General features: G+C 38.3%; 2 protein-coding genes across 3 annotated transcripts; both read right to left on the reverse strand.

Moving 5' to 3' along the window:
- Positions 1-364: 364 nt before the first annotated feature.
- dcaf12 (DDB1 and CUL4 associated factor 12) lies at positions 365-10,713 on the reverse strand. The gene is made up of 9 exons (XM_032548724.1): positions 10,321-10,713; positions 8,715-9,005; positions 8,340-8,618; positions 5,819-5,879; positions 5,439-5,632; positions 3,890-3,955; positions 3,516-3,678; positions 2,239-2,417; positions 365-2,134 (listed from the first exon to the last, which is right to left on the reverse strand). Exons 1-9 carry the CDS (start codon positions 10,378-10,380, stop codon positions 1,976-1,978), a joined length of 1,452 nt encoding a protein of 483 aa, XP_032404615.1. The 5' UTR covers positions 10,381-10,713; the 3' UTR covers positions 365-1,975.
- Positions 10,714-12,319: 1,606 nt separating this feature from the next.
- ubap1 (ubiquitin associated protein 1) lies at positions 12,320-21,964 on the reverse strand. 2 transcript variants are annotated; one of them, XM_032549679.1, is made up of 7 exons: positions 21,802-21,964; positions 20,240-20,286; positions 19,091-19,215; positions 18,046-18,849; positions 17,804-17,962; positions 16,767-16,868; positions 12,320-16,649 (listed from the first exon to the last, which is right to left on the reverse strand). In XM_032549679.1, exons 2-7 carry the CDS (start codon positions 20,277-20,279, stop codon positions 16,509-16,511), a joined length of 1,371 nt encoding a protein of 456 aa, XP_032405570.1. In that variant the 5' UTR covers positions 20,280-20,286; positions 21,802-21,964; the 3' UTR covers positions 12,320-16,508. The 2 variants fall into 2 exon arrangements, with proteins under 2 accessions (XP_032405570.1, XP_032405571.1); XM_032549680.1 differs by lacking the exon at positions 21,802-21,964 and adding an exon at positions 21,237-21,741.
- Positions 21,965-22,742: the final 778 nt, after the last annotated feature.

Here is a 22,742-nt window from a genome sequence, read left to right on the forward strand (position 1 = left end):
GTATGTGAGACCAGAAGTTCCCAAAACATTTCATCTTCTGAGCCCCAACACCTTGAGTAGCTACAGATTAAGAATACAGGCATTATTTTGTAAGTCAAATGTGAAAGAAAACATTAATTTTGATCACTTTTAGATGTACTTTTGAATTTTTTTTGTAAAATTAAAGGCATAAACAGGGTTTTCCAAAAAAAAAAAAAGGGTAGGGGGTTAAACGGGATTTTATTGGGGGTCCTGACCAAAACATTGACAACCTCTGGACTAGCACATTTCTGTTAAAAGAGCTGCTTAAATAATTTCTATCAAGTTGACACCTCAAAACCAAAGAAAAAAACCAACAAAAAAACCCCACAAACAACAAAACAGATACATTAATATACATTTTATTGTATTATTTACTCCTTTTTAAAGAATTAGATTTATATCCCCAAGTGTTTATATTTTACAATATCCTGTTTCAGTCATTTGTAAAAACATTCACGAGGCTTGTATTTAAAAAAAAAAAGTGTCACCAAGGAGACGGATCAATCCACACAATTTCTCAGGCGTACACAGAAAATGCCCGCAACTGTCCTTAATGAATTTTTTTTTCTTTTACGAACACACATATACACATTTATATATTTATATAAAATACACTTTAAAGTGTTGGTTGTTTAGTCAATACTTGGTCAGAATTGTTTCATTTCAATGTAGAAAAGGAAACTGATGATTAACTCTGTGGCTGTCTTTCACAGAAAGATTTCAGGAAGGCAAAGACATTAGCTGAAGCCAACCCTGATTCTACTTATAACAAGGGGACGCACAGCCACTCACGGCTTGTTAAAAGAGAGGGCGAGTGGCTATGAGAGAAAAAATATATATAAATATATATGCGCCAGGAGAATTTCCAAACATAATGAGCTTTCTTTGCATCACTTCTGAGAAATTGTTCCCGATGGATCCTATCTGATCACGCTATCAAAACCATCATCCTTTCGAAGAAGCAAAATGAACAATCCTGACCAACAAAATGAAGTCGACAAGGTAAAATGGTGGTAAAATAAATACAAATGAAGTAAATTAGATCATCAGCATGGGATCGCCCGTTGGATCAAAGTGGAGGGAAAAAAAAGAAAGTTATTTCTATATTATGTCCTAGCAGAGCAATAACACTGCGCTTATCAAGTCTAACACGATTTTTCTCCTTTACATCATCTCAGTGAAGATGAGAGGAAGAAGAAGGAAAAAAAAAAGAAATCTCTCACTTGATCCGGTTCTTTGTTTTACTTCTGAGAACAGAGGAAAGAAGTGTTTTGCGAGTGTTGATCGCAGATGTCAAACTGCACTCGAGCTCGGTCCATCAACAGGAATGGCATCAGTAATCCTTCAGTCATTATTGCTGTCCATTTATGCGAAAGAAGGAAAAACTATTTCGAGTGAATTCTGTTTTTTTTTTTTTTTTACAAATACACTTATCACAGAGAAAGCAGCAGTTAACACTATCCTTGAGTACAAAAATAAGCGAGCAAAAGACCACAGCGTAATCCCTGCAGGTTGGATGTGAATGTATTAATGATGCTAAAATGAATATTTTTATTCTTAATGTTTTCAAAACTCTGAGTTTCTCAGTGGCAGACTTTGTAGCTCTTTAAATTATTAGTTAATTGTACAGTTTATATACATATCTATTTATATTTATATATATGTCTATATATATAAATTAAAAAAAAGGGGGTGGGGGCAAAACAGATAAAAGGTGAAAGAGGTTATTTGGGGAAGATGAGAACATAAAAGTGGACATAAATATACACAGCAAAAACATTAAATTATGAAACACCATGCTCCTGAGTCCAAGTGTGAGCAAAACAGATGATCTGCTGATCAAAACAGATCCCAATGAAGGTGATGTGGATGAACTTAAGCTAGTAAGATGGAGGGATTTCTGTAGAACGATGGAGACGTAGGGAAGGAGCTGATTGACAATGAGAGGAAGAGGCTAACTCCACAGTCCTGCGTAGTTTCCGTGCAGGCCAGAGCAGAGCGGCCCACCGGCTACGAACAGCTTGGTACCAGAGTCGTCATAGCAGTGGGTGTACACAGCGTTGGGGAAGGAATGAATGTCTGAGAAGTAACTCCTCCATGTTTCATCATGATTCTGAAAGCAGCCCAGAACAGGAAGGCAAGATTTGGAAATTAAACAACCTTTTTCTGTCATCTTTCAGTAAAGAAATCTTTAAAGAAAAAAGAAAAAACGCTTACCAGCCAGCCTTTCCCTGTGGTTAGCTTAAGGATGCCATCCGGGGCACCCTTCCGATACCCGCTGGATGGATTGAAAGGGTTCTCCAGGAACCTATGAGCCCGGATGTCGTAGAAGAGGAGAGAACCTTGACCGGTACCCACAGTCACAATGTGCTCATAGAAACTCACGGATCGGATCCCTGCACACAAAGACATGGCTAAGCATTAATGAAAGGAAGCCAAAAGGTACAGAGTAGGGATGCAAAGAATTAATCGACTTACAATTGTCGATTAATAGTTTATTTGATTAAAATCAGTTTAAGTCGGTTAACTAATAATGTCCGCTTACACCTTCTTTCAGTATTGTAGTTTGGCCGCCATGCAGCAGAAGGCGCAGCTGGTCATCCTTAAGCGGAGCCAGATACAGGAATAAAGATGGCAGAGCCACACCAGAACAAGAAAGGGTCCAGTTCGGGATGCTAAATGCACTTCACGCGGTTCTGTTTTCAAATATAAACACTTGACAAGCTCCTGCAGCCATCTCCTTTATAGCGCTCATTCGGTTGTGCTGCATGTCAGCGCATTGTACTATGATGAAAAAAAAAAACAACCTTTGCGCCAATTAAGCAGGTTTATTTTGAGGACTGTCGTGAGTTAATGCAAGTCATCGAGGGAAGTTCTTACTTTCCTTCGAGAGCAACCACCGACAGTACTTCCGTATGAATACTATGTCATTTATTCTTTTCATCTTTTTCTGTTCAGCAATATAATAGGTTCATGTTTGGTTATATTTTATAAATATGTTTAATAATGTGAGGGGAAAAAACTTTCTGTCAGTCAATTTAGTTAGTATTTAATACAGCTGACAAAATAATTTAAAAATGCAGTTTTTTCTCTATTAAGCATATAATGAAAAATGTAGTCCTTCATGTTATAGAGAGTTGGCCAAGAAGAAAACTTAGATTTTTAAGAAAATGGTCGCTTAACAGATAATATAAATCAACTTTAGATCAACTCATTGATAACTTGCATCTCTACTATAAAGCATATAAAGTTTAAAGTATCAAACGCCAAAACCATGAACTTAGTCAAGCTAAAATATTTTTAAACAATATGTAGCTAATATTAAAATAAATGTAATTCTAAGAGTCAATCTCGTCAAAGAACGAGCTTGAGTTCCTCCAGGGTGATGTGACTTCATCATTTAGTCACACAAATTTTTTATTAGTGAGTATTTCACGAGAGTAAAATGCAACGATCTAAAATCTCTGGATTTGACATCTTCTTTGGAAACTTACCGCTTCCTCTCTCTCGAGAACTAACAGACTTGATGTTGTGGGTAGGCTGGCGTGGATCCAGAAAGGAAACATGGGCCTGAGAACCCACAGCGTACACGGACCAGTCCTGTCCATATGCTAAACACACATTCTCTTTGCAGTGAGGCAGCTTGGTGGACAGTATCTACAGAGACAATGTGGAAATGGCAAGAATTTTAAGTTAAATTTGATATAAAAAGCACATATTTTAAACAAAATTACATGCGCCATAGATGTAGAAAACTGTAGCAGAAAATAAAAGACACATGCGATGTCAATGTACTTTCTGCAAAGGTGAGCACATAGAAGCACACAATAAATCACAGAATAGACCAAATGATTATTTAGTCAGGTACCTTGCACAAATTATGCTCTGCTTTCCAGAGGTGAAAATAACCATCCAAGGATACAGCGCCCAGCTCCTGAAAAAGGAAAAACCGCACAGGAAGTCAAGACAAAAACCACTAAAATATGGGGCACGAGAAATGGAGAAAAAAAAAAAAAGTTTCTGCTGTTTTTAAGTATCTTTTCGGTCTCTTTTTAACTGAATGAGAACTGACTGCACAGAGTTTAACCACACAGACAGGAAGGACGAATAAGAGGTAATTATTAGTGAAAATGTGAAGTACTCGGACAGTTTTCCATTTAAAAATAAGTTTTTTATCCCAAAAGAAAGCTTACATTTTCTCCAAAGAGTCATTATAGATCAGTCTATGGTTTATGTTATTGGTCAAATTAGATCTGATCAATTCTACATATAAAATCATAGCAAGATTACAAAAAGTTGCAGCTTTAAAATTAGCAAAAATGTCCATCATAGCATCTCTGTGGATTAAAGTACTTTTGATAACATGGAAAGTGACCAGCGATGTAAAGACCTTAGAGCGACGCACTGCTGTCCCTCCCCCGTCTGTTTCTGTGTAACGTTAATCACTTGGTCTGCTAACTCTTTTCAGGGTTACTCTAATTATGACACCACTGTTGAAGATTACAGTAGTGATATAGATCATGATTACTCCACATTTTCCTGATTTCCTCATGTATTTTATTACCATGTCCCAAACTTTGAGAGTCTCAACCAATAAAAATAATTATCTATTGTAGACAATGAGGGCAGAAAAAGTTTATGCAACAAGCAGAAAATATTATGTGCATGGTGATTTTCCTTTAAAATCTAACTTGATACAAAAGTTGATATGATAGCATAAAAAATATGTTTTAATGTTTTTAGCTAAATTAATTGGATCACATTTTAAAGTGAAACCGCACCATTTGTAACATGTGGTTGTTACACCAACTTGTGCCTAGTTTCATTAAAGACTAACCAGTTAAAAACAATTTCATTCCAATAAAGTTTTCATTTAACAACCCTTAATGCAAATGTTTACAAAGTCCATTTAATCCATCCACTCCTACAGTTGCTACATAGAGATGCATTCAATTGTATCCTGACAAGAACAAGAAGCAGCAACTCAAAATGAGCTTACTAATTAAACAAATACAAACAGATTTATTGAAGAAATTTAAATTAAAAAATCTAAAAAAAATAAATAAAAAAAGAAGTTCAAATAACACTTTTTGGATTTTGTTCAACAGCCGTAACTAGCAGTGGGCAACATTAATCATGACAAAGAGATGGGAAAGTTTCTTCACATAAATTTAGTTGTGTAACAGATCAGAGTTAATAACAAATTTTATGAGCTCGACTGCTTAATTACTTATTTTCATCAACGGTTCTTTTATTATAATTTACGCAATAACTTAAGCTGTTTTATACGGAGTTATAGAAACAAGTATCAGGATTTATCTCTTAAAGATGAAAATTCGTCTCATCTGTGCTCCTAAAAACAGAAAAAAACCAAATTTAAGGGGATTCAAACTGCGGAGGATCCAGAGGGGTCTTACTTTATGGGTGTTATTGAAGGCCAGAGCCCGAACTTTACAGTTGTATGGGTTGGTATACTCCTTGGGAATGTCTTTCAGGGCACGGTGGGAGATGTGCGCGTAAGATGGTACCGTGTCGTCACTCGGACTCCTCTCAGACTGACCAATTACTTCCTCTGTGACCTCCCACAGACCCATGGAGCCGTCTCTGGACCCTGCAGATGAAAGCCCACGCAGCGGATAAACAGTCAACCCAGTATGTAGGTAAAAGGTGAGGATTTTCTAAAACGGTCACAGAAATAACTGCTAAACACTTTGCGGGACAGCAGCTTGGATGGAGAGAGCGTGTACCTGCCGGTTTTACTGACTGCCCAGAGGTCGCACAGTTCGTGCTTACTCACCAGAAACAGCCATGGTGTCACTGATCCACGCTATGGAGAAAATCCAGTCATTGTGGCCATCCTGGAAAACAAAATGGTTTTGAGGTGAAACATCATAATAGCCAAAAGAGTTACAAAATACTTTTTTACTTTAGTTGTTCCTAATTAACAACTCAAGAACCTTGACGTGTAGATTTGGAATAAAACTCCCAAACAGACTCACTGTCTCATGAAACGCTGTAGGAAACACTTAATTTTCCACAGAATCCGAAACTCATCTTTTGTACTTCTCAGTTTATCCTGTTTAGGATTTGTACTCAGAATGGGTTGAACGGTTTCAAAAGACCTATTACTACCAAAATAAATTACTGAACTTTTAAGTGATAGAAAATTGAATTTTTTCATTATATCAAAACACATTTTATCCAGCCTATTCTGCTTGAGACCTTCCCACTGTGCTGCAGGAATCCAGGAGTTACTGCACAGTGCTGCAGAATATTCCACTGTATTCGACACAATAGACGGGACAAGCTGCACACTTTTACTGCGGACTGCTTTGACCCCTTTAACTGACCCTGCTTTAGACAATATGGCACTTTGAGCGCTTTTGTGGGGGGGATTTTGGTTGGGAAAAAAAAACGTAGATTCAGGGTCTCGGCAATGCCCACGTGAAAACAACGGCTTTAACTATAACATAATGAGAACTCCACTTTTATTTGTTAAAACAAAAAACAGGGTTTCTCTGACTTTTAAGATAATATATAGAGTATCTTATCAACCACAAGCTTTATTGTATATTACTAGACTTTTTTTTGTGAAACACAAATACAAAGTAGTGCAGCACACTGCAAATCTACCAAAACATACCAATCAACCCAAACTACTAGGCTGGGAATTGAAAGCATTAATAAGAGCAGAAACAAAGAGGCCCATAGAAACTATGGAGAAGCTGCAGAAATCCACAGCTCAGGTGGGAGCATCAGATTGACAGTACAGCTTTTAGTCTTCTACTCCACATATGTGACTTTCATGGAAGATCAGTGAAAAGAATCCTACTGTTGAAAAAAGCTAAGAGAAGTCTTGTTTGCCATTTTCGGCAAGTCATATAGGAGGCTCAGCAAAATAAAAGAACACACCATCCCCTTGGGGATGCATGGTGGTAGCACTCACGTTCACCAAGTACAGAGAAGTTGATTAGAATTGATGGGAAGACAGACTGCTGCTAAACACAGTGTGATCCTGGAGGAAGACTTGTTAGAGGCCACAACAGACTTGAAACTGGTTCATCTTTCAGCAGAAAAAAACAACCCTAACATACTGTCAGAGCTACAAAAGATGGTTTCGATCAAACCATATCCATGCGTTATTAAGGCCAAGTCAAAGCCGAGGCCTAAATCAAAGAAGAAAACAAAGTATGCTTACAAACACCATCCACTTTGACAAAATTTCAGCGGAAATGCAGTCTAACAATGAGAAGTGGCCATGGTGGGTCCATGGCAAAAAAATCTAACCAACCAACCAAACAGATAAATGGAAAATTAATTAATGTTTTTTTTTTTTTTTTAATGAATTTATGGGGTAGGAGCTCATAAGTTTCTTACTTCTTCTTACTCCTTTATGAGCATGTTAAGATTATTGTGGTACAAAAAAATATGTATCATTTGCATTTCTTGTTTATGTCTGTTATTTTATACTGCTATAATGTACAAAATACATTTTTAAAAAGCTGGTAGCGACAGGCTACATTTTCAGATTTAGATTTACAAAAATGTTAAAAAGCATGTGTTATTTTTCTCTCCACTTTGCAATTATCCATCTCTTTGTGTTACTATATCTTATAAAATCCCAAGGAAATACATTGACGTTTGTGGTTGCAACATGATATAATGACATAAATACTTTGCAAAGTATTGTATGTTTCAACTTGATAGTGATGTTTCTGCATATAATTCAGCCAATCAGCTGGCTGACGACCTGGTTAGAAGTGTTTAGAAGAGGCCGGGGAGATTTTCCCCTTTTAGATAAAAGGTAAAAAACTTGCCAAAGGGAGGAGGTGTTTCCCCAAACCAATGAGAACCTGTTAAAGTGCTGTATAAATTGCTGTGTGGTAGCATATTAATACAACTCTTGCGAATTACTTTCACTTGACTTTTGTTTTAATTTTCTTTTATTAGCTGGCATAGTTTAAGTCTTGATTGATTGTAACAATTATGTGTGAGTCTAAGTGCTTTAGATCAAATAAACTAAACCAAAACAGAAATATAAATTAAATTGACTTGTGAAAAGGGTAGGACGATTCTCTTTAGCAAATTCTCTGCTAATAACATCGAAATGTTTTAAGAAAAAAAATTAAAAACATTTGAACTTTGACTTTAAAAGAAGACCTGTCATATTTTAATCAGGTTCTGGCCCATTTGCAAGGCAGAAAAACACATTTTTCTGCTTCATAAATTATTAGCAAACTAGAGAAAACTGAGACACTGTTTCACTAATTATGCATGTCTGAACAACATATAAAAATTACCATACAAGAGACACTTACATCTCCAACACAAACAGGGTCCAGTGTTGGCAGCTGGTAGATGGCTAAGCTATTGGGGTTATCTCCTCCAGTGGCAAGCAGAGTTTTTGAGGGGTTGAGTTCAATTGCATGTATGCCACAGCCCTGCTGGTCCAGCCGGGCATGAGAGCCCCCTGTTGGGAGATATTGCCGCCCTGTCGTCATAGCACCCACTGTCCCAGAGCCTGCATCACTACACTCCCTGTCCTTTAGCATTGGGATGCGTGTTATTTTCCCCGTCAGGACATCAACGACAAAAAGCTGCAAACAAAGGAAGAATACGTAGCCGGTTAAGTACAACATATGCATGAGAAACATCAAAATATAAAGACAGCACCAAAAACTGGATTAGCTCACCGTGTTGCACTTGGTCCCACACACCACCTGTCTATGGTTGAGCCACTGCGAAGCAAACACCTTGTTCAGCCGTCCCAGAGAAAACTCCCTCTCCTTGAGGATCCCAGGGAGCCTTCCAGCCGCGAAGCCACGCAGGCTCCGCTGGAGCCGCAACTCATGCTGCTGCTGGGGCCTGAACTCACGTCCACGGAGAGCGCACACAACGGAGCGGCGACTGCCGCCCCACTGCTGAGCATGCAGCGATGAACAAGAAATACGGATCCGCTTCTGTGGCGCTTGACACCAGCCCAGCTGTGGAAGAAGGTAGAGGGAAAAGGTTCGAGCATCACGGAAGAGTTTTTATTACGAGCGAGAAAAGGTTACCCTGCATTCTCAGCAGTAATAAAGTCGCTAAGCAATATTTATTTCTGCTAAGAATCTAAACTGATAGAGAATAACTAAACAGTTCAAACTGTAAAAGTAAATTATGAAAATAAAGACATTCTTAGTGTTTGACTCATCTAAAATTCAAACTTATTTAAAGTCTACAGTGCAGTACTCATACCTGTTGAAATGTTTCAAATGTGATGTTGTAATTGCAAACAGTTTACGGCTGGGATTCATGTAATAGATTAAAACTAAGTAATTTGTAATTATGAGAAAGAAAATGATTCATGGGTTCAAATGTTTTTACAAACGAAACGTGCATTTTATTGATGTCGATGCTTTGTAGAACCATTGACATGGAATGGTTGGAATATGTCTGCATCTGCTTTTTACATGCAAACTATGGGACTTTTTAGGACGTCCTGTTGCCCCTTTATTTCGGGGCATCAGAGTCAAGGAGACTCAATACAAATGCATGCAATCCTTTGCAGATTTTGCTTAGAAAAAGAATGTACAAAAAGTAACATAATTAAAAAGGCACACATTCGAGTTTGTGATTACAAACAAAACATGAAAAAACACATACTTTTGCAAGGCACATTATCAAACAAAGGTTTATTTTTGACAAATTGCTCACAAATTACTACTACAAATAATGTATATGTTATCCCCAAATGACCCATTTTTATGAATGTACACTAATTCCGATGACAAACTTAAGCCAACACACTAGCACATATGACGTCTCAGCTAACGCTGACGTTGGTAAAATGCTTTTCAATTAAGATTCCAAATGGGAATCTCGTTTCCAGTCGAAATCAATTCAGCTCTTGTTGGTGATGCAAAGTTGGTCTGACACGCCAAGTCAAGCCAAGAGGTGTCACCTATAAAAGAGCGCCTGTGACCACGTAATTGCGATATATATATATATAACAGCTGAACGTCAGCCTTTATCGGAGCTGAGCAACCACTGAGCTAACGTTAGCTCTTGTATTGTAACGGACTGCCGTTGGCGAACGTCGAGCTAACATTAGCGGATGCTGATCCTCAAATGGAAACATGTAGAGTTCTTCTTTGAAAACGTCTCTTGTGTGTGTGTGTGCGTTCTGGCTTATTATGCATCCGTATAGAGCGGTGGTTGATCTGTAAGCTACCGCGCGGATGCTAATAATGCTTCTGCCAGCTAACACTGGCTAGCACATAGTTAGTTAGCATGCTAACACAACCGGTTTCCGCCTACCTGTTGTTGGTCCTTCGGCTCTCCTGCTTTCCTTTTCCTGCTAACTGTTTTTCTCGCCATAATCTGACACACACAGTTCCTTCACCCACATGGAGGGTACAAGTAACACTGGATACTGGGTCATATAATGGCGATATGCTATTCTGTTCCTTGGCCCTCGCTGGCAGTGCGCGACGACGAGGTAGGGCGATCACATAAGGGTAAGGTTGGTCAGAGCGAAGCTAAGATTAAGGTAAATATGCAGCTCCGCCTCCTGAATAATATGACCGTGAGGCCGCAGAAACTATCCCGTTTCCACTCAGTCAGTTTTTTTTCCTGCCAAGCTGTGTTGCGAAGCGGCGGCAACGGCGAAAGCGTTGGGCAGTGCGCAGCCGCACTCAAATTAAACATCAACAACAACAAGGTCGTACGGAACCGAGAGCGTAATACGTACTCACTGACGTCACTGGCGTTCCGGAGACGCTTTTTCTGTTTATCTGTTAGAAAGATATATACGTAGACACACACACACATATAAGTTTTTAGTATTTTTGAATTCAATTTAATTTAATTAGCAGTCAGATGATTCCAAGAATTTAGAAGCCTTGCAAAATCTGGCCAAGCTTTTCTGCGTTAATAATATGATCAACCTTCTGACGTCATTAAATACTTTAATTCAAAATATATCAAGTTTGAATTCATCATTATTTTTGCCACTATTCTGGAAGCAGTTGTGTTTAACTCCCAGCCTTGAATGTGGTTTCTTGACAGTTAGATGCAAACATGTTCATAGCCCTACCAGATTCAGATTTGAAGTAAGATTTTGATTTCATAACTATTATTTTGACTTGAAACGATTTTTACAGCATGGAGTGGCCCAGCCAGAGTCTTGACCGAATTGAGAACCAATGGAAGGAGCTACAGATTAGGGCGATGGCCTTCCAAAGTAAAAAAAATTGGAGTTAATCTCTAAAGATAAATTGTCAGTATAGAAGTGGAAGCATGCAAACAAGTTGCCAAGCAATTGTAAAAAGGGGTTGACTGTTGTGATGAAAATAAAACCTTTCTTTACACAATGATTCTTGTACATTGTTTTATGTTTTGTAATATCTAATGTCTCATTTCAGAAACAAAATTGTTTCTTCTCCAAATCTACCAGGGTTATGAATATTTACTATTTTTAGGAGTAGCATAATTATCTGTTGTGTGCCACAGGGCAGGAAAATCAGTGAAGTAAAACTGTGTTTTGTTCCTGTGATATTTTTTCTGAATTTGGCACGAGAAATCTGAATTTTTATTTTGTATTTGAAAACTGGTAGTGTTGAAAGATCCTGCTGAACATAGGTTCTTGCAAAGCTGTATCTGAATTTTCTGGTTGTCTTCTTTATTCCTGAATGATTGCACAAGTCAATGTGACTCAACAAGCTTTTTGTTTCCATGTCTCAAAACATCCTACCTCTGAAAATGCAGCCAGCATCCATAGAATAACTTTTGACATCTAAAGATGAAAGCAACCGCTCCTTTGTTGAAAGCTAAATATGAAAACGTCAAGATGACTCAAGACTTCTGTTCAGGATTGCATTAAGATCATGCTTTATGAGAACCAAATGTGTGAAATCTTAAAACAAGAAAATCACAAATGTCTTGAAAATAATTTCTTATAACAGCAAGTCAGTTGGACTGAAACAATTCTTTACAGATATGTAGGACTTTATCTATTTTTATGAACAGGTGATAGCTTTCTCTGGTTTTTAGTTGCAGGCAAGTTGCATGGGCCCCTGTACTACTGCATGCTGCTCTTCTTTATACTTTTTCTGCTGACCAACAGGTCACAGTTGGATTTTTCCAGTCAATAGACAATAACTTGTTGTCTATTCAGCTGAACATTTAAAACATTTAAAAAGAGAGACACAAATCCAGGAAAAGGATGTGTTGTTCTTTGAAAGGTAAATCTCTCACATTTAAATACTTGGGATAAAACATGAAGCTGGGCTAAAAAACAAACAGAGAAACGCAATGCTGAAAAGATGAGCATGTTTAATTGGTTGGATTCTCTAAATAATTTCGCAGAAAATTAAACATTTTGTCGAAACACATCAATGAATTTGGAAACCCACACTGAGCTCACCAAGCTCAACTTTGCCATTAACATTTCTCAGATCTGATTAGACTTGCTTTGTGGTCATGCGGAAACTGACTTTTTTTTCTTTTTTTTACACCAACATGTTTTTACCCAAAACCTGTAATCCAAATAAAACTTTAAAAAAAAATCAGAACACAAACAGCCAAAGGTGCTCAGTTTTAATTAATATCTGTGGATAACAAAAATCTAACAAGTCAAGTGTGAAGACAATAATACCACTTATGTGTTTTCTGTTTTTTAATCATAGAAACTTAAATAAAAAAAGGAAGAAGCAGCTGTCAGTCATGTCAAAACCTATTTATCTTAAAGTGCTTCCTATAGGAACTCAAGTGAATTATTACGACATGGAAATTCCAACTCTGTAAATAATTATGAGTCTGGGAGCGATCCATGTGTTTCTAAAAAGTCTCAGTCATGTAGTCTGAAAGGTATTTTAGACTCGACAAATATGTTGTTATATCCCAAAAGTATGATTACAAACATAATTTCATTGGTTTTAGTGTCTGGATAAGGCATGGGCCAGTCATGTGTGTCAAGATATAGAGTGTTCACAAAGTTACGGTCTCAAAAACCGCAACATTTCTGATTAGTCCTTTAAATGTAAAAGCCAGAGTGAGTGTCGCCGGTTGTATTGGTACAGTGCTGCAAATAAGCACCTGTATTTATTCTTTATTTCTCTAAGTTTACAGTGCTGAGAAAAATTATTAGCCCTTACAGATTATTCTAGGTTTTTACATTTAAATGTTCCAGATCATCAAATTGTTACACGGGACAAACATAACCTTAGTAAATACAAAATACTTTTTTCGTTTATTAAGGGAATACAAGTTATCAAAATAACCTGACCCTTGAGTGAAAAATTAATAGCCCCCTTTATAGTTTGTTGTATCACTGTTGTATCACCGCTTACTGCAAATGTTTAGTTTTTGCAGTAACTTGAAGTGAGTCTTCAATTGGAATGGAGGAATTTTGGCCCAATCTCCTTTGCAGAACCATTTTAATTCAGCCTCGTTGGTAAATTTTTGATGCCACACCATCAATTTAAATCCAAACTTCACTCCAAATTTTTTTTTAATTTTTATTTTTTTAGAGTTATTGCTGTGCTTTGGATAACTGATTGAAATGCGCTTGGGCCCAAAGTCACAAGTTAATGGTTGGACATTCTCTTGGAGGATTTCCAGATAGAGGGCAAAGTGAATGGTTTCATCAAGCGCAACGTGTCCAGTTACTTAAACCACCGTACATTACCCCGTTATGTTTGACTGTGGGTATTATTTTCTTTCTCTGGATGCTATTAGCTTGCCACACTTATAAGTTTACAGAACATTTCCCTATAACTCTTGGAACTCCTCAGTGTTTATAGTGGCAAATGAAAGACAACCTTCAGGATCTTTTTGGTCAGCAGTGGCTCAGGCACTGGCACCTTCCCATTGATATCACTATGGCCACCTTCTTCATTGTTCTTCACCCCAACATCTTCAAATCTAGCATAATTGGTGTGAACCGTTTGTGCTGGTGACCTCTAGAAACTTTTTTTTTATATATCTTCAAAATAGCAGCACAAATTAAAATGTTTACTGCACAAACATTTGACACCAAATTTGTTAGATTTGGGTAATGTGGGAGGGCTGGTTGACCATGACACTTTCATTAATATTTTCAAAGCAAAAGCAGCACAAATGAAACCCTTTGCAGTACAAACCAGCACAAACGTAGTCGAGTGAATACCATTTTTGTCTGATTGGAAGAAGGTGGGAGGTCTGGATGACCTTTCATGCTCTCTGGAAACATTTATTAATATCTTTAAGATGATAGTGGCACAAACAATTTTTGCTGCACAAACATTTGACACCAATTTTGTTAGATTTGACGGTGAGGGAGCCAACTTCACTCAGGTCTTTCCTACTGCTTAAATCAAGAACACTGACTTTAACTGAAGGAAATGGGGTCCGTAGCGCATTAGATAGTCTTTTGTTACTTCCTAGATGACTCATCAATTTGCTATATGAATTACTTCTATAGGCATGTCTCTTATGGGAAGGTTCACCACTGTTCCATGTTTTAATAATGGTTCTCCGATGGTCCAAAACCCTTAGCAACGGCTTTTTAACCCTTCCCAGATGTCAAAATACAGATGTCGTATTCTCATTTGCTCTGATTTCTTCAGATTACAGCATGATGTGCTGTCTTAGCCTTCTTCATGTTGAATAACAGGTTATATTTAAGTAATCAACGAGTCTACAAGTCTGGCAGTAGTTGGACCTTGGTGTGGCTGATGAAACTAGAACCCAAAAGAAAAGGTTAACAATGGCCAAATCATTATTTAACAATAGGGGCAGGTTGGTTTGGAGCTTTTTTTTTGTTTTAATTGCATCTAATGAGAACTGTATTTTGTAACTAATCACCTTATAATTTTGGCAAAAATATTTTTGTTACTTTTCAGTGTGTGTCAATATAAAATGTTTTAGATAACTACAATTGTAAAAAAAAAAAATCTGTTAGATTATTCTAGCAACATGAATAACTATTGCTCATCTTTTTTTTTTTTTTAATAAAAGCAATTAAGATTGTTAAACACATCTGCTACATTTCTTGACAGGGAACAATGGTAGTATCTTCTTCTTTTTTTAAGATTATAACAATCTCATACCGGCCCATGCCTTGTGTAGATAGAGGGCTTGCCTTTGAACAATACATGAAAATACTCAACCTGCCTGAGGTATGGAAAAAAAAAAACAGTACATGGGGATTAGGGGAGGAAATGAAGAGTCCAACCTCAGCCTTGATTAAATTTTGTCATATTAAATTCAGTGACAGAAAACAAATGATAGAAATCAATAAAACAGAAACTTTCATCCACATTTCCAGTAAGGCTTTAACGACCATTCCTTTTAACATTTTTGGAGGCTCAAAGTGCAAGTCAACAGTCATACAACATGAAATGTGTCTATTGCACTGTAATTTGGCTGCAGAAAAACAAACAACCCTCGCTTATATTATTATTTTTTTTGTTGCCTCTCACTCTTTCAGTTTGCAAACAAACGCTCAGGACAGTTCTATAGCGATGCATTTGTACGTTAACATATCTTACATAATCCAACCGAACTCCAAATAAATCTTAAATCAAAGTGTCAGTGTACTATTTTAAATAAGATCTGAACAAATGAAACACGTGTGTGCCTGTGCGTTGTATGATCAGTGACATTGGGGCAAGAGATATATTGTATTTCTTTTAGGGAGAAAAAGTTTCCCACTGTAGCAGGTTTCTTTCCAGTGCAGGCGGAAGAGCGCACCAGGGCACTCTTTCATTTTCAGAGTTTTCATGACTAATGATCTATAATGCAATTCCTAAAACAGAAAGCAAATAAATGCAACCTTTAAACAGACAAAATGATGTCCAAAATGAACAGAAAAAAAGAGACATGAATGTAAGAAAAGCATAAAGAACAGAAATAGGTCCTGGGCACTACAGCTCAGAGGGCACTTCTTGAGAGTCAGCTCTGTTCTGTGATTGTGCCTTTCACTGTAAGCTGGTTCAATTAGAAAAGAGGGCCTTCTCTCGACCTCTCCACTCCCATCACCTTTTTAAAAAGTCTGCAGCGAGCAGTGGAACATGGCGGCTGTCTTATCAAAGAGTTTAAGTTCCCACAAGTCTTCCCATGAGGTGCACACAGCCTACCGCTAGCTCCTCCCCCGTTTAATTGTGCAGTTTCTCCTGCATTCATCGAAAGACTTCCAAGAGGAAGCAAATTAAGAGTGGCATCGAGATGCCACAGCCCACATTTCCCAGCATCAGTCATTTACTCCAATAACACAGCAGTACCTGAAATGAGCATTTAGTATTGGTACAGGTTAACGCAATCCAATCTAGGCACACAAACTTTCAGAAGTGCTGAGGCATGGTATGTTTTAGCACAGACAGAAATCGCCTCCGGGGTGTCCTTTCCACAGCCAAGGCAAAAAGGGCAGGGAGTAGTGAGATAAGGTAGGCAGAGGGAAAGGGGCTTCAGGATGGGAGCGGAGACAGATGCCTGGGGTGGAGCTTTGGCTTCCCCGCCGGCTTGGCTCAGCTCGCAGCGGCGCGGGCCATCAGGTCCTCCAGAGCCTTGTCCTGATCGTTGTTGTGGACTAGCAGAACCTCTTTGATCGCGTCTCTCTCGAACCCCATTTCACCAAATCTGGACATGAGTTCAAGATACTGCAAGGCCTGGAAACAAACGATGAAAAAAAAAAAAAAGCTCAGTCAGTGTAATCTGCAATGAAATCATTATTAAAGAGGCCAACAGTGTTTCCCTTCTCTTAAGATCAAGAGAAAACTACAAACCTTTTCTTCTGAGCACTGGTACATTTCTAAGCACTCTTCCACAGCGCTGGCATCAAAGCCTCTCTCACACAGACGACCATGAAGAAACAGATAGTCCAATACCTTGGACAGAAGATAGATGAAGGTCAACCATTGTTCCTACTAACTTCCCTTTTGTAGACTCAACAGAAACTTGCTTCCTCTTTAACATACACTTCTTTTAGTTTCTCTACGTGGGAGCAATGAAGTAAAATGTCATATTAGAAGGTCTTAAAAATTCTATTTGTGCAAAAAAGTTTGAGGTTTATACCAAGGCATGGTGGCATTTCTAAACTAAAATTACTGGAGGTCTTGGACAAGACGTTCTGGTTGGAAGAAAATCTCTACCTCCCGACTTAAATTATTGCTCTGTGGCCGACAGATGATTAAGTAGCGCGCGCAACCAAAGACAACCAACCACAAATATCAAGCAGCGACCGAAATGTTCTGGAATAATTGTGCAATGGAATTTCTCTCAAAACAGAAAAGCATTTCTTCTCTTTCTTTCTCGTAAGCGACTGCTTTCCGCTCATTTCACCCTTGAGCCCCCCTCCTCCCGAAACTTGCATTTATTATTGGACCAATAAAGAGAATCGGCCAACACCAGCAAATCTTGGCTCTTCCACAGCACAATGTAACAGGAGCTACAACCAAGAATTGATTATATCTAGCTTGCATAGATTTGTTCACACTTTAGCTTGCAAGTTAAAGTGTGTGGCAGAAAAATGCAAAGAGCTGCTTGCCTAAAACTTACTCTTATACAAGTCAGAGCAACAATTAAAATGTTTAAAATAATTAGAAATGTGACAAGGATGGAGACTCTTTAGTGTTTGCACACAGTAGCCTAAGACCAGATGCTTCCAGCAGTGTACCTTTTCTGCACAGCAATCTCATTTAACTGTCATATTTTTAGTCATTTGTGTGTTAGGAGCCTCCGTTCTGTATTAATGTTCAGCAATTCACAGTAAGTTATTCAATTGACTGCATGTAGATATACATTCAATGTTTTGGTAACCAACCTGCTCCACATTCTGGCCCTGTCTATGCATGGCCCTTAAAACTTCCTCATAAGAGTAACCCATTCCCACAAGCGTCTCCACACACTGACGTTCACTGGGCGTCATGCTGAGGAGAGCTCCACCGCACGGCAGACCAGTAAATCCTGTTCCAGGGTTGGCCTAGTTAAAGGACGAAAACAGAGTGAATATTGAAGAGTTGCTTGAACCTCAAGCAGACGTGCAGAGCGCTCTTTAACACTCACCGGCTTTGGCGTTCCACTCTTGTTGTGGTTGGATGGCTCGGGGGCAACAATGACTTGTGTTTTTGGTAATGCTGGCGGGCTGCCGTTGGTTAGGTTCCGTCGGGGAGAAGGAACGGGAACGGGTGCAGCATTGTACTTTATCGACTCCGGTTCACCAGAATCGGAGAGCTTAGGGAACGTGAGAGAGCGGATGTTACAAGGCCGATCGTCCGTGTCAAAGCCCGCTCTGCTAGGATGCCCCACTTTGTCCATATCCAGCAAAGCAACCAAGCCGTTCGGCTTGTGGGCAAAGCCTGGCTTAGAGGAGATGCTGGTGTTGGTGCTGGGTGGTGACGGGCTGTCTCCACGAGATACTGAACCTGGCTGAGGTGGAGACACACAGGGCGGAGGCTGAGGTTGGCTCTGCAGAATGTTCCTCAGCTCTTCCTTATCATCCAGGGTTTTCAGTTCCAGCTTGTCGAACGGGTCTTCCTCCCGCTCAAAGTCGGCTAGGTTGAGGTTTTGTGGCTGTGGAGTGCTGTCCTGGGATATTCTGGGGCCGAGTCTGGGGGCCGGCAATGGAGTGAGGATGGCGTTGTGACTGAGTCCAGCAAGGACCGGGTTCAGGGCTGGCGGTGGAAGGTCCTGGTCCTCTGCCGCGGAGCGAAGGTTGTTCCCTCCAACTCCATCAGCATCCCGAGACAGAGACTCCATGCTCTCAGCCTCCTGCTTGGCTGCTGCCTCCTCCGCTCTGGCTGCTGCTGCTCTGGCGTCAGCAAGTTCTATCCCCCAGCGAACACTTCGCCTCTCCAATGTAAAGTCATACTGTTCAGAAGAGAAAAGGAAGATGGAAAAGTAATTACATCAGTCACGATAGCCAGGTAGTGTTAAAATTCCAGTTATGGAAATATCTTTTGCTTGGCTACACCTTAAATATTTTCTTACTTATTTATTTATTTACATAGAACTGAATGTATTGAAATCCTCTTTCTCAATTATCATTTTACACAAGTCATCCAACTTGTAACTGAAAAATAGAAAAAAAAAATCTCTATGTCGTCTGTACCTTTGTGTCTGCAAGTACAGCTCCATAATCTGGCATAAGGAAACCAACGGGTAACCCCACTTTAGCTGGACGCCGGAATTTGTCGTTTATTTTGAAGGGAACATCATCAAGGTAGCTGATGGGTCCTGAACAGAGAAAAAAAAAAGGATACAGTCAAGGTTGCACAAAATATTGCAAATATACCATCATCACTATGTCCGTGTATGCAATAGTGTTGTGAACTTGCATTTTTCATGTAATGCAATAGTTAGCCAGTTGAACAGAGTCCAAGATGACATTACCACAAAATGTTAAAGGTCACAGAGTGATGGAAGCACAGATGAGAAAGAGAGGACAGAAGATAAAAGGCATAAATTGCACGTGGTGTTGTTATTGTGATATATATACAAATATTATCGTCAGTGTAAGATTTTATATAGTGCAGCCCTAAGTACTGAAAGCTTAGACATAGACACCCTAAAGTAGGACCTTAAAGTAGAAATTAATCGAGAAATTGGCCCGTCAGAAAGTCAAACCTTTTTCTGATTGGTGAACACATCATAACTAAACAAACAAGTCGCCTTACAACACTCTCTGGTGAGGAAGTTGCAACTGAGATGAGAGAATAGAAAACAGTATAGAATAGAATATCCTTTATTCTTCCTCAATGGAACGACTCAGGTAGGTGTAACAGCAGTGAAGGTACAGGCAAATGGAAGCACACAGATTTACACAGAGGTAAAAAAAAAAAAAAGGCCTGCAAATTCATGTACATATCGTACATTAATCCTTATTTAATTCCTGTTAATGTTTATCTATTTACTTACACTAAAGTTTTGCAAGTGTGAGCGCTTATAAACCTAAGTCAAGTTCCTTGTTTGTGAACACAATCTTGGCCACTAAAGCTATACTGATTGTTTAAAAATATAGAAACAAAACATACAGATGTGAGGCTGTACAGTAAGAGCAAATTTATAGCATGTGAAAAAAATACTGTACAGTTAACATAGCATACTCTAATTAAAAGAAAGAAATAGATTCAGCTAACTTTGTAAAGAAGCTATTTAAATGAAAGCTTTACAAAAACTGATGAACATTAAGTGTCTGTGCTACACATTCTTTAACCCTCTGAGCTGGCAGAAAATAAAAGAATCAAAAATAAGGTCTGACCATTGTTGTACACGTCTGATCCAGACTTCCTCGCAGCCATTTAGTCCCTGAAAAAAAGAAAGAAAAAAAGCGCACGAGTTCAATGTTTTGAGTGAGATTGTAGTTTAAAATAAAGCAAGAAAACTGGCAAGTCATTGCTCCTTGCAAACACACACAGAATGACACAAACTTAATTACTAGAATGAGATACTAAGATAACAATACTTTATTTATTTATTGTGTTTAAATGTATAAATGACTGTGCCTTTATCAGGTTCAAAAGCTACTTAAATTTAACCACAGGTGTGTAAAGCCACAAACCACACATTCCAAATTATTATTGCGCATAAAATAAATACGAAGTGAAAATGGAAAAGTTTCAGAAACTATACTTCACCCCCCTCCCCCCAAAAATAGGCCTTTTCTGGTTAATACAGATTTTTGTTTTTCTTTGAGGTTTGATTTTTATCAAAGTCAAAAGGCAGCTTCAAAGGGACAAATTCTGATGAATCATTTTCTGGTTTAAAAATTGGATTAATCCTTAGTTTAGAACCCCCCGAACTCCCCCCACCCCTCCAAAACAGATACATAACAAAAACTAGTTTGAATCTGAAATTAATTCAATTTTTTTGGTCACATAGCAACAGAGTCTGATTGTAACGAAAACAAGAAACTCTGGAACAAATCTGTCACCGCACAGAACTTTGAACCGATGAGATAAAGTAAACAAAAACAAATGAATGACGTAGTTAATTACAGATATAAAGTATGTATTTGCAAGCAAAAACTGTAACTTTAAACGAAACCCAGAGCAAATTTTACTTTGGTGTGTTTACTGTGCATAGATGACAATCCGCCATGGATCACTCATGACCCGCTGGATCTTGTGATCAAGGCAGACATCCGCCGTGTCTATGGCGGATTTCCCATGTATTAACTTCAAGCATGAAGTCCTTAACATAGTAGTCACCCTACAGTTGCTAATAGTACTTGGGGATAACGTTATACAACACCGTACCTTCACAAGTTGCTGTTCCGCATTGCTATTCAACAGCTTAGCATGTCACGGAAACACAGGGTACGTTGATATATTTCAGGGAGAAGTGATGACTGTAAAGATAGGTTAGCTAACTTAAACGACAGGAGTCAAGTAAATTCAATTCCCTATATCCTAATGCAAGCGTGACTAAAACTGGGTCATTGTAGGCCATCAACTGTCAAATACAGCTTATAATATGCTCTGTCAGACAGTTAAGTTTTACATATTTGAATACATTTGGATACCTTTAGCCACAGCTAGAATAACATGTACTTATAGAATAACGCGATGGCCCCTGTCAAAATGCTTAAGTTTCAAAACTCGACTTAGCTCATTTTAGCTTTCATTTGGTAAAAGAAAAGGCAAACTGAAAGTGCACACTGCCAAACACAACCAGAGAGAGTGTAATGGTCCTCGGCGTACGCCACTGTTCATGCTAATACGCTTAGCTTCGGCTGTGGCCTGACTTGTAGCGTTACGTGCTGCCACCGCCCCTCACACAGCTAAACAACTGGCCCGCAAATTAAAAACGGAGCTTTCTCACCGGTATTGACTCCGTTTCTTCCTTACGAAATCCAAACGACGCCCAATCACGTTGGCAATACGTTAAAAACTGTTTTAAAGATCAGTTTTATTTCAAGTAGAACCTCTTTCCTGCTTCGCCGTAGGTCGCCATCTTGGTTTGTCAAGCTCCCTCTACTGGTTCCTGTATGATGTCACTCCCCTCCACGACGTCAGACTGAGATAACGCAATGGTTCATAACCAGCTGAACAAGGACAGCAATCCTCTTTTTTATTACATAGGAGTGCATCTTAGAAACTTACATTATGATCGGAAAATTAATTTGTTTCATTCATTCAATTTAGTTTAATTCAGGTGAAACTCATAAGATGTGAATTCATTATACAGAGCGACATATCTGGGCATATTTCAAGAATTGTTTTTCAAGAAACTCAATTAAAAGCCAATAATCTGGACCAGTGCAATCATTCGCTATACTTATTTTAATTATATTTGATCATTTACACGATAAATATTTTGGTTCTGATCCCTGAAGTGTATTGAAGTTTTTGGGGATGTAACTAAAAACACACGTTTAAAGATTATTCTAAAACTTTTTCTAATGTAACATATTAAAGGTACAAAAAAATATACAGCAAGTTTTTGGATTATCTAAAAAAGTGCTAGTTTAAGGGCTTGAAATTAATCGTGATACTCACGGTAGCTCAAATGTAAAATACTTTATTTAACATCACCTGGATATTCTATTCACGTTTTCAAACTTGTAGATAGTGTCCATTATTTATTTAAAAATAATACAAATTTTCTAGATATAAAATGCTGAAAAACATGTTTTTCAAAGATAAAAAAAAAACAGCTTTATGATTAAAAAATGTCATGTGAACAAGCTCTTGTTCCTAAGAACTCCTGTTTTCAGTTTTATTGCGATATTTATTATTATTATACAAAAAATTATAAGTGCT

The sequence above is a fragment of the Xiphophorus hellerii genome, chromosome 20 (assembly GCF_003331165.1).
Source record: "Xiphophorus hellerii strain 12219 chromosome 20, Xiphophorus_hellerii-4.1, whole genome shotgun sequence".
NCBI lineage: Eukaryota > Metazoa > Chordata > Actinopteri > Cyprinodontiformes > Poeciliidae > Xiphophorus > Xiphophorus hellerii.

Bases quoted from the DNA above. Each gene is read 5' to 3' on its own strand.
- dcaf12 (XM_032548724.1), bottom strand. From the start codon at position 10,380: ATGGCGAGAAAAACAGTTAGCAGGAAAAGGAAAGCAGGAGAGCCGAAG. The intron at 2,418-3,515 runs GTAAGTTTCCAA...CTTTGTGTGCAG, and splicing joins TTCTCGAGAGAGAGGAAGCG to GGATCCGATCCGTGAGTTTC. The intron at 2,135-2,238 runs GTAAGCGTTTTT...GGCTGCTTTCAG, and splicing joins CCACAGGGAAAGGCTGGCTG to AATCATGATGAAACATGGAG.
- ubap1 (XM_032549679.1), bottom strand. From the start codon at position 20,279: ATGGCTGCGAGGAAGTCTGGATCAGACGTGTACAACAATG. The intron at 17,963-18,045 runs GTGAGTGTTAAA...TCCTTTAACTAG, and splicing joins AGAGTGGAACGCCAAAGCCG to GCCAACCCTGGAACAGGATT. The intron at 16,650-16,766 runs GTTTGTAGTTTT...GTTTGTTTCCAG, and splicing joins ACCAGTGCTCAGAAGAAAAG to GCCTTGCAGTATCTTGAACT.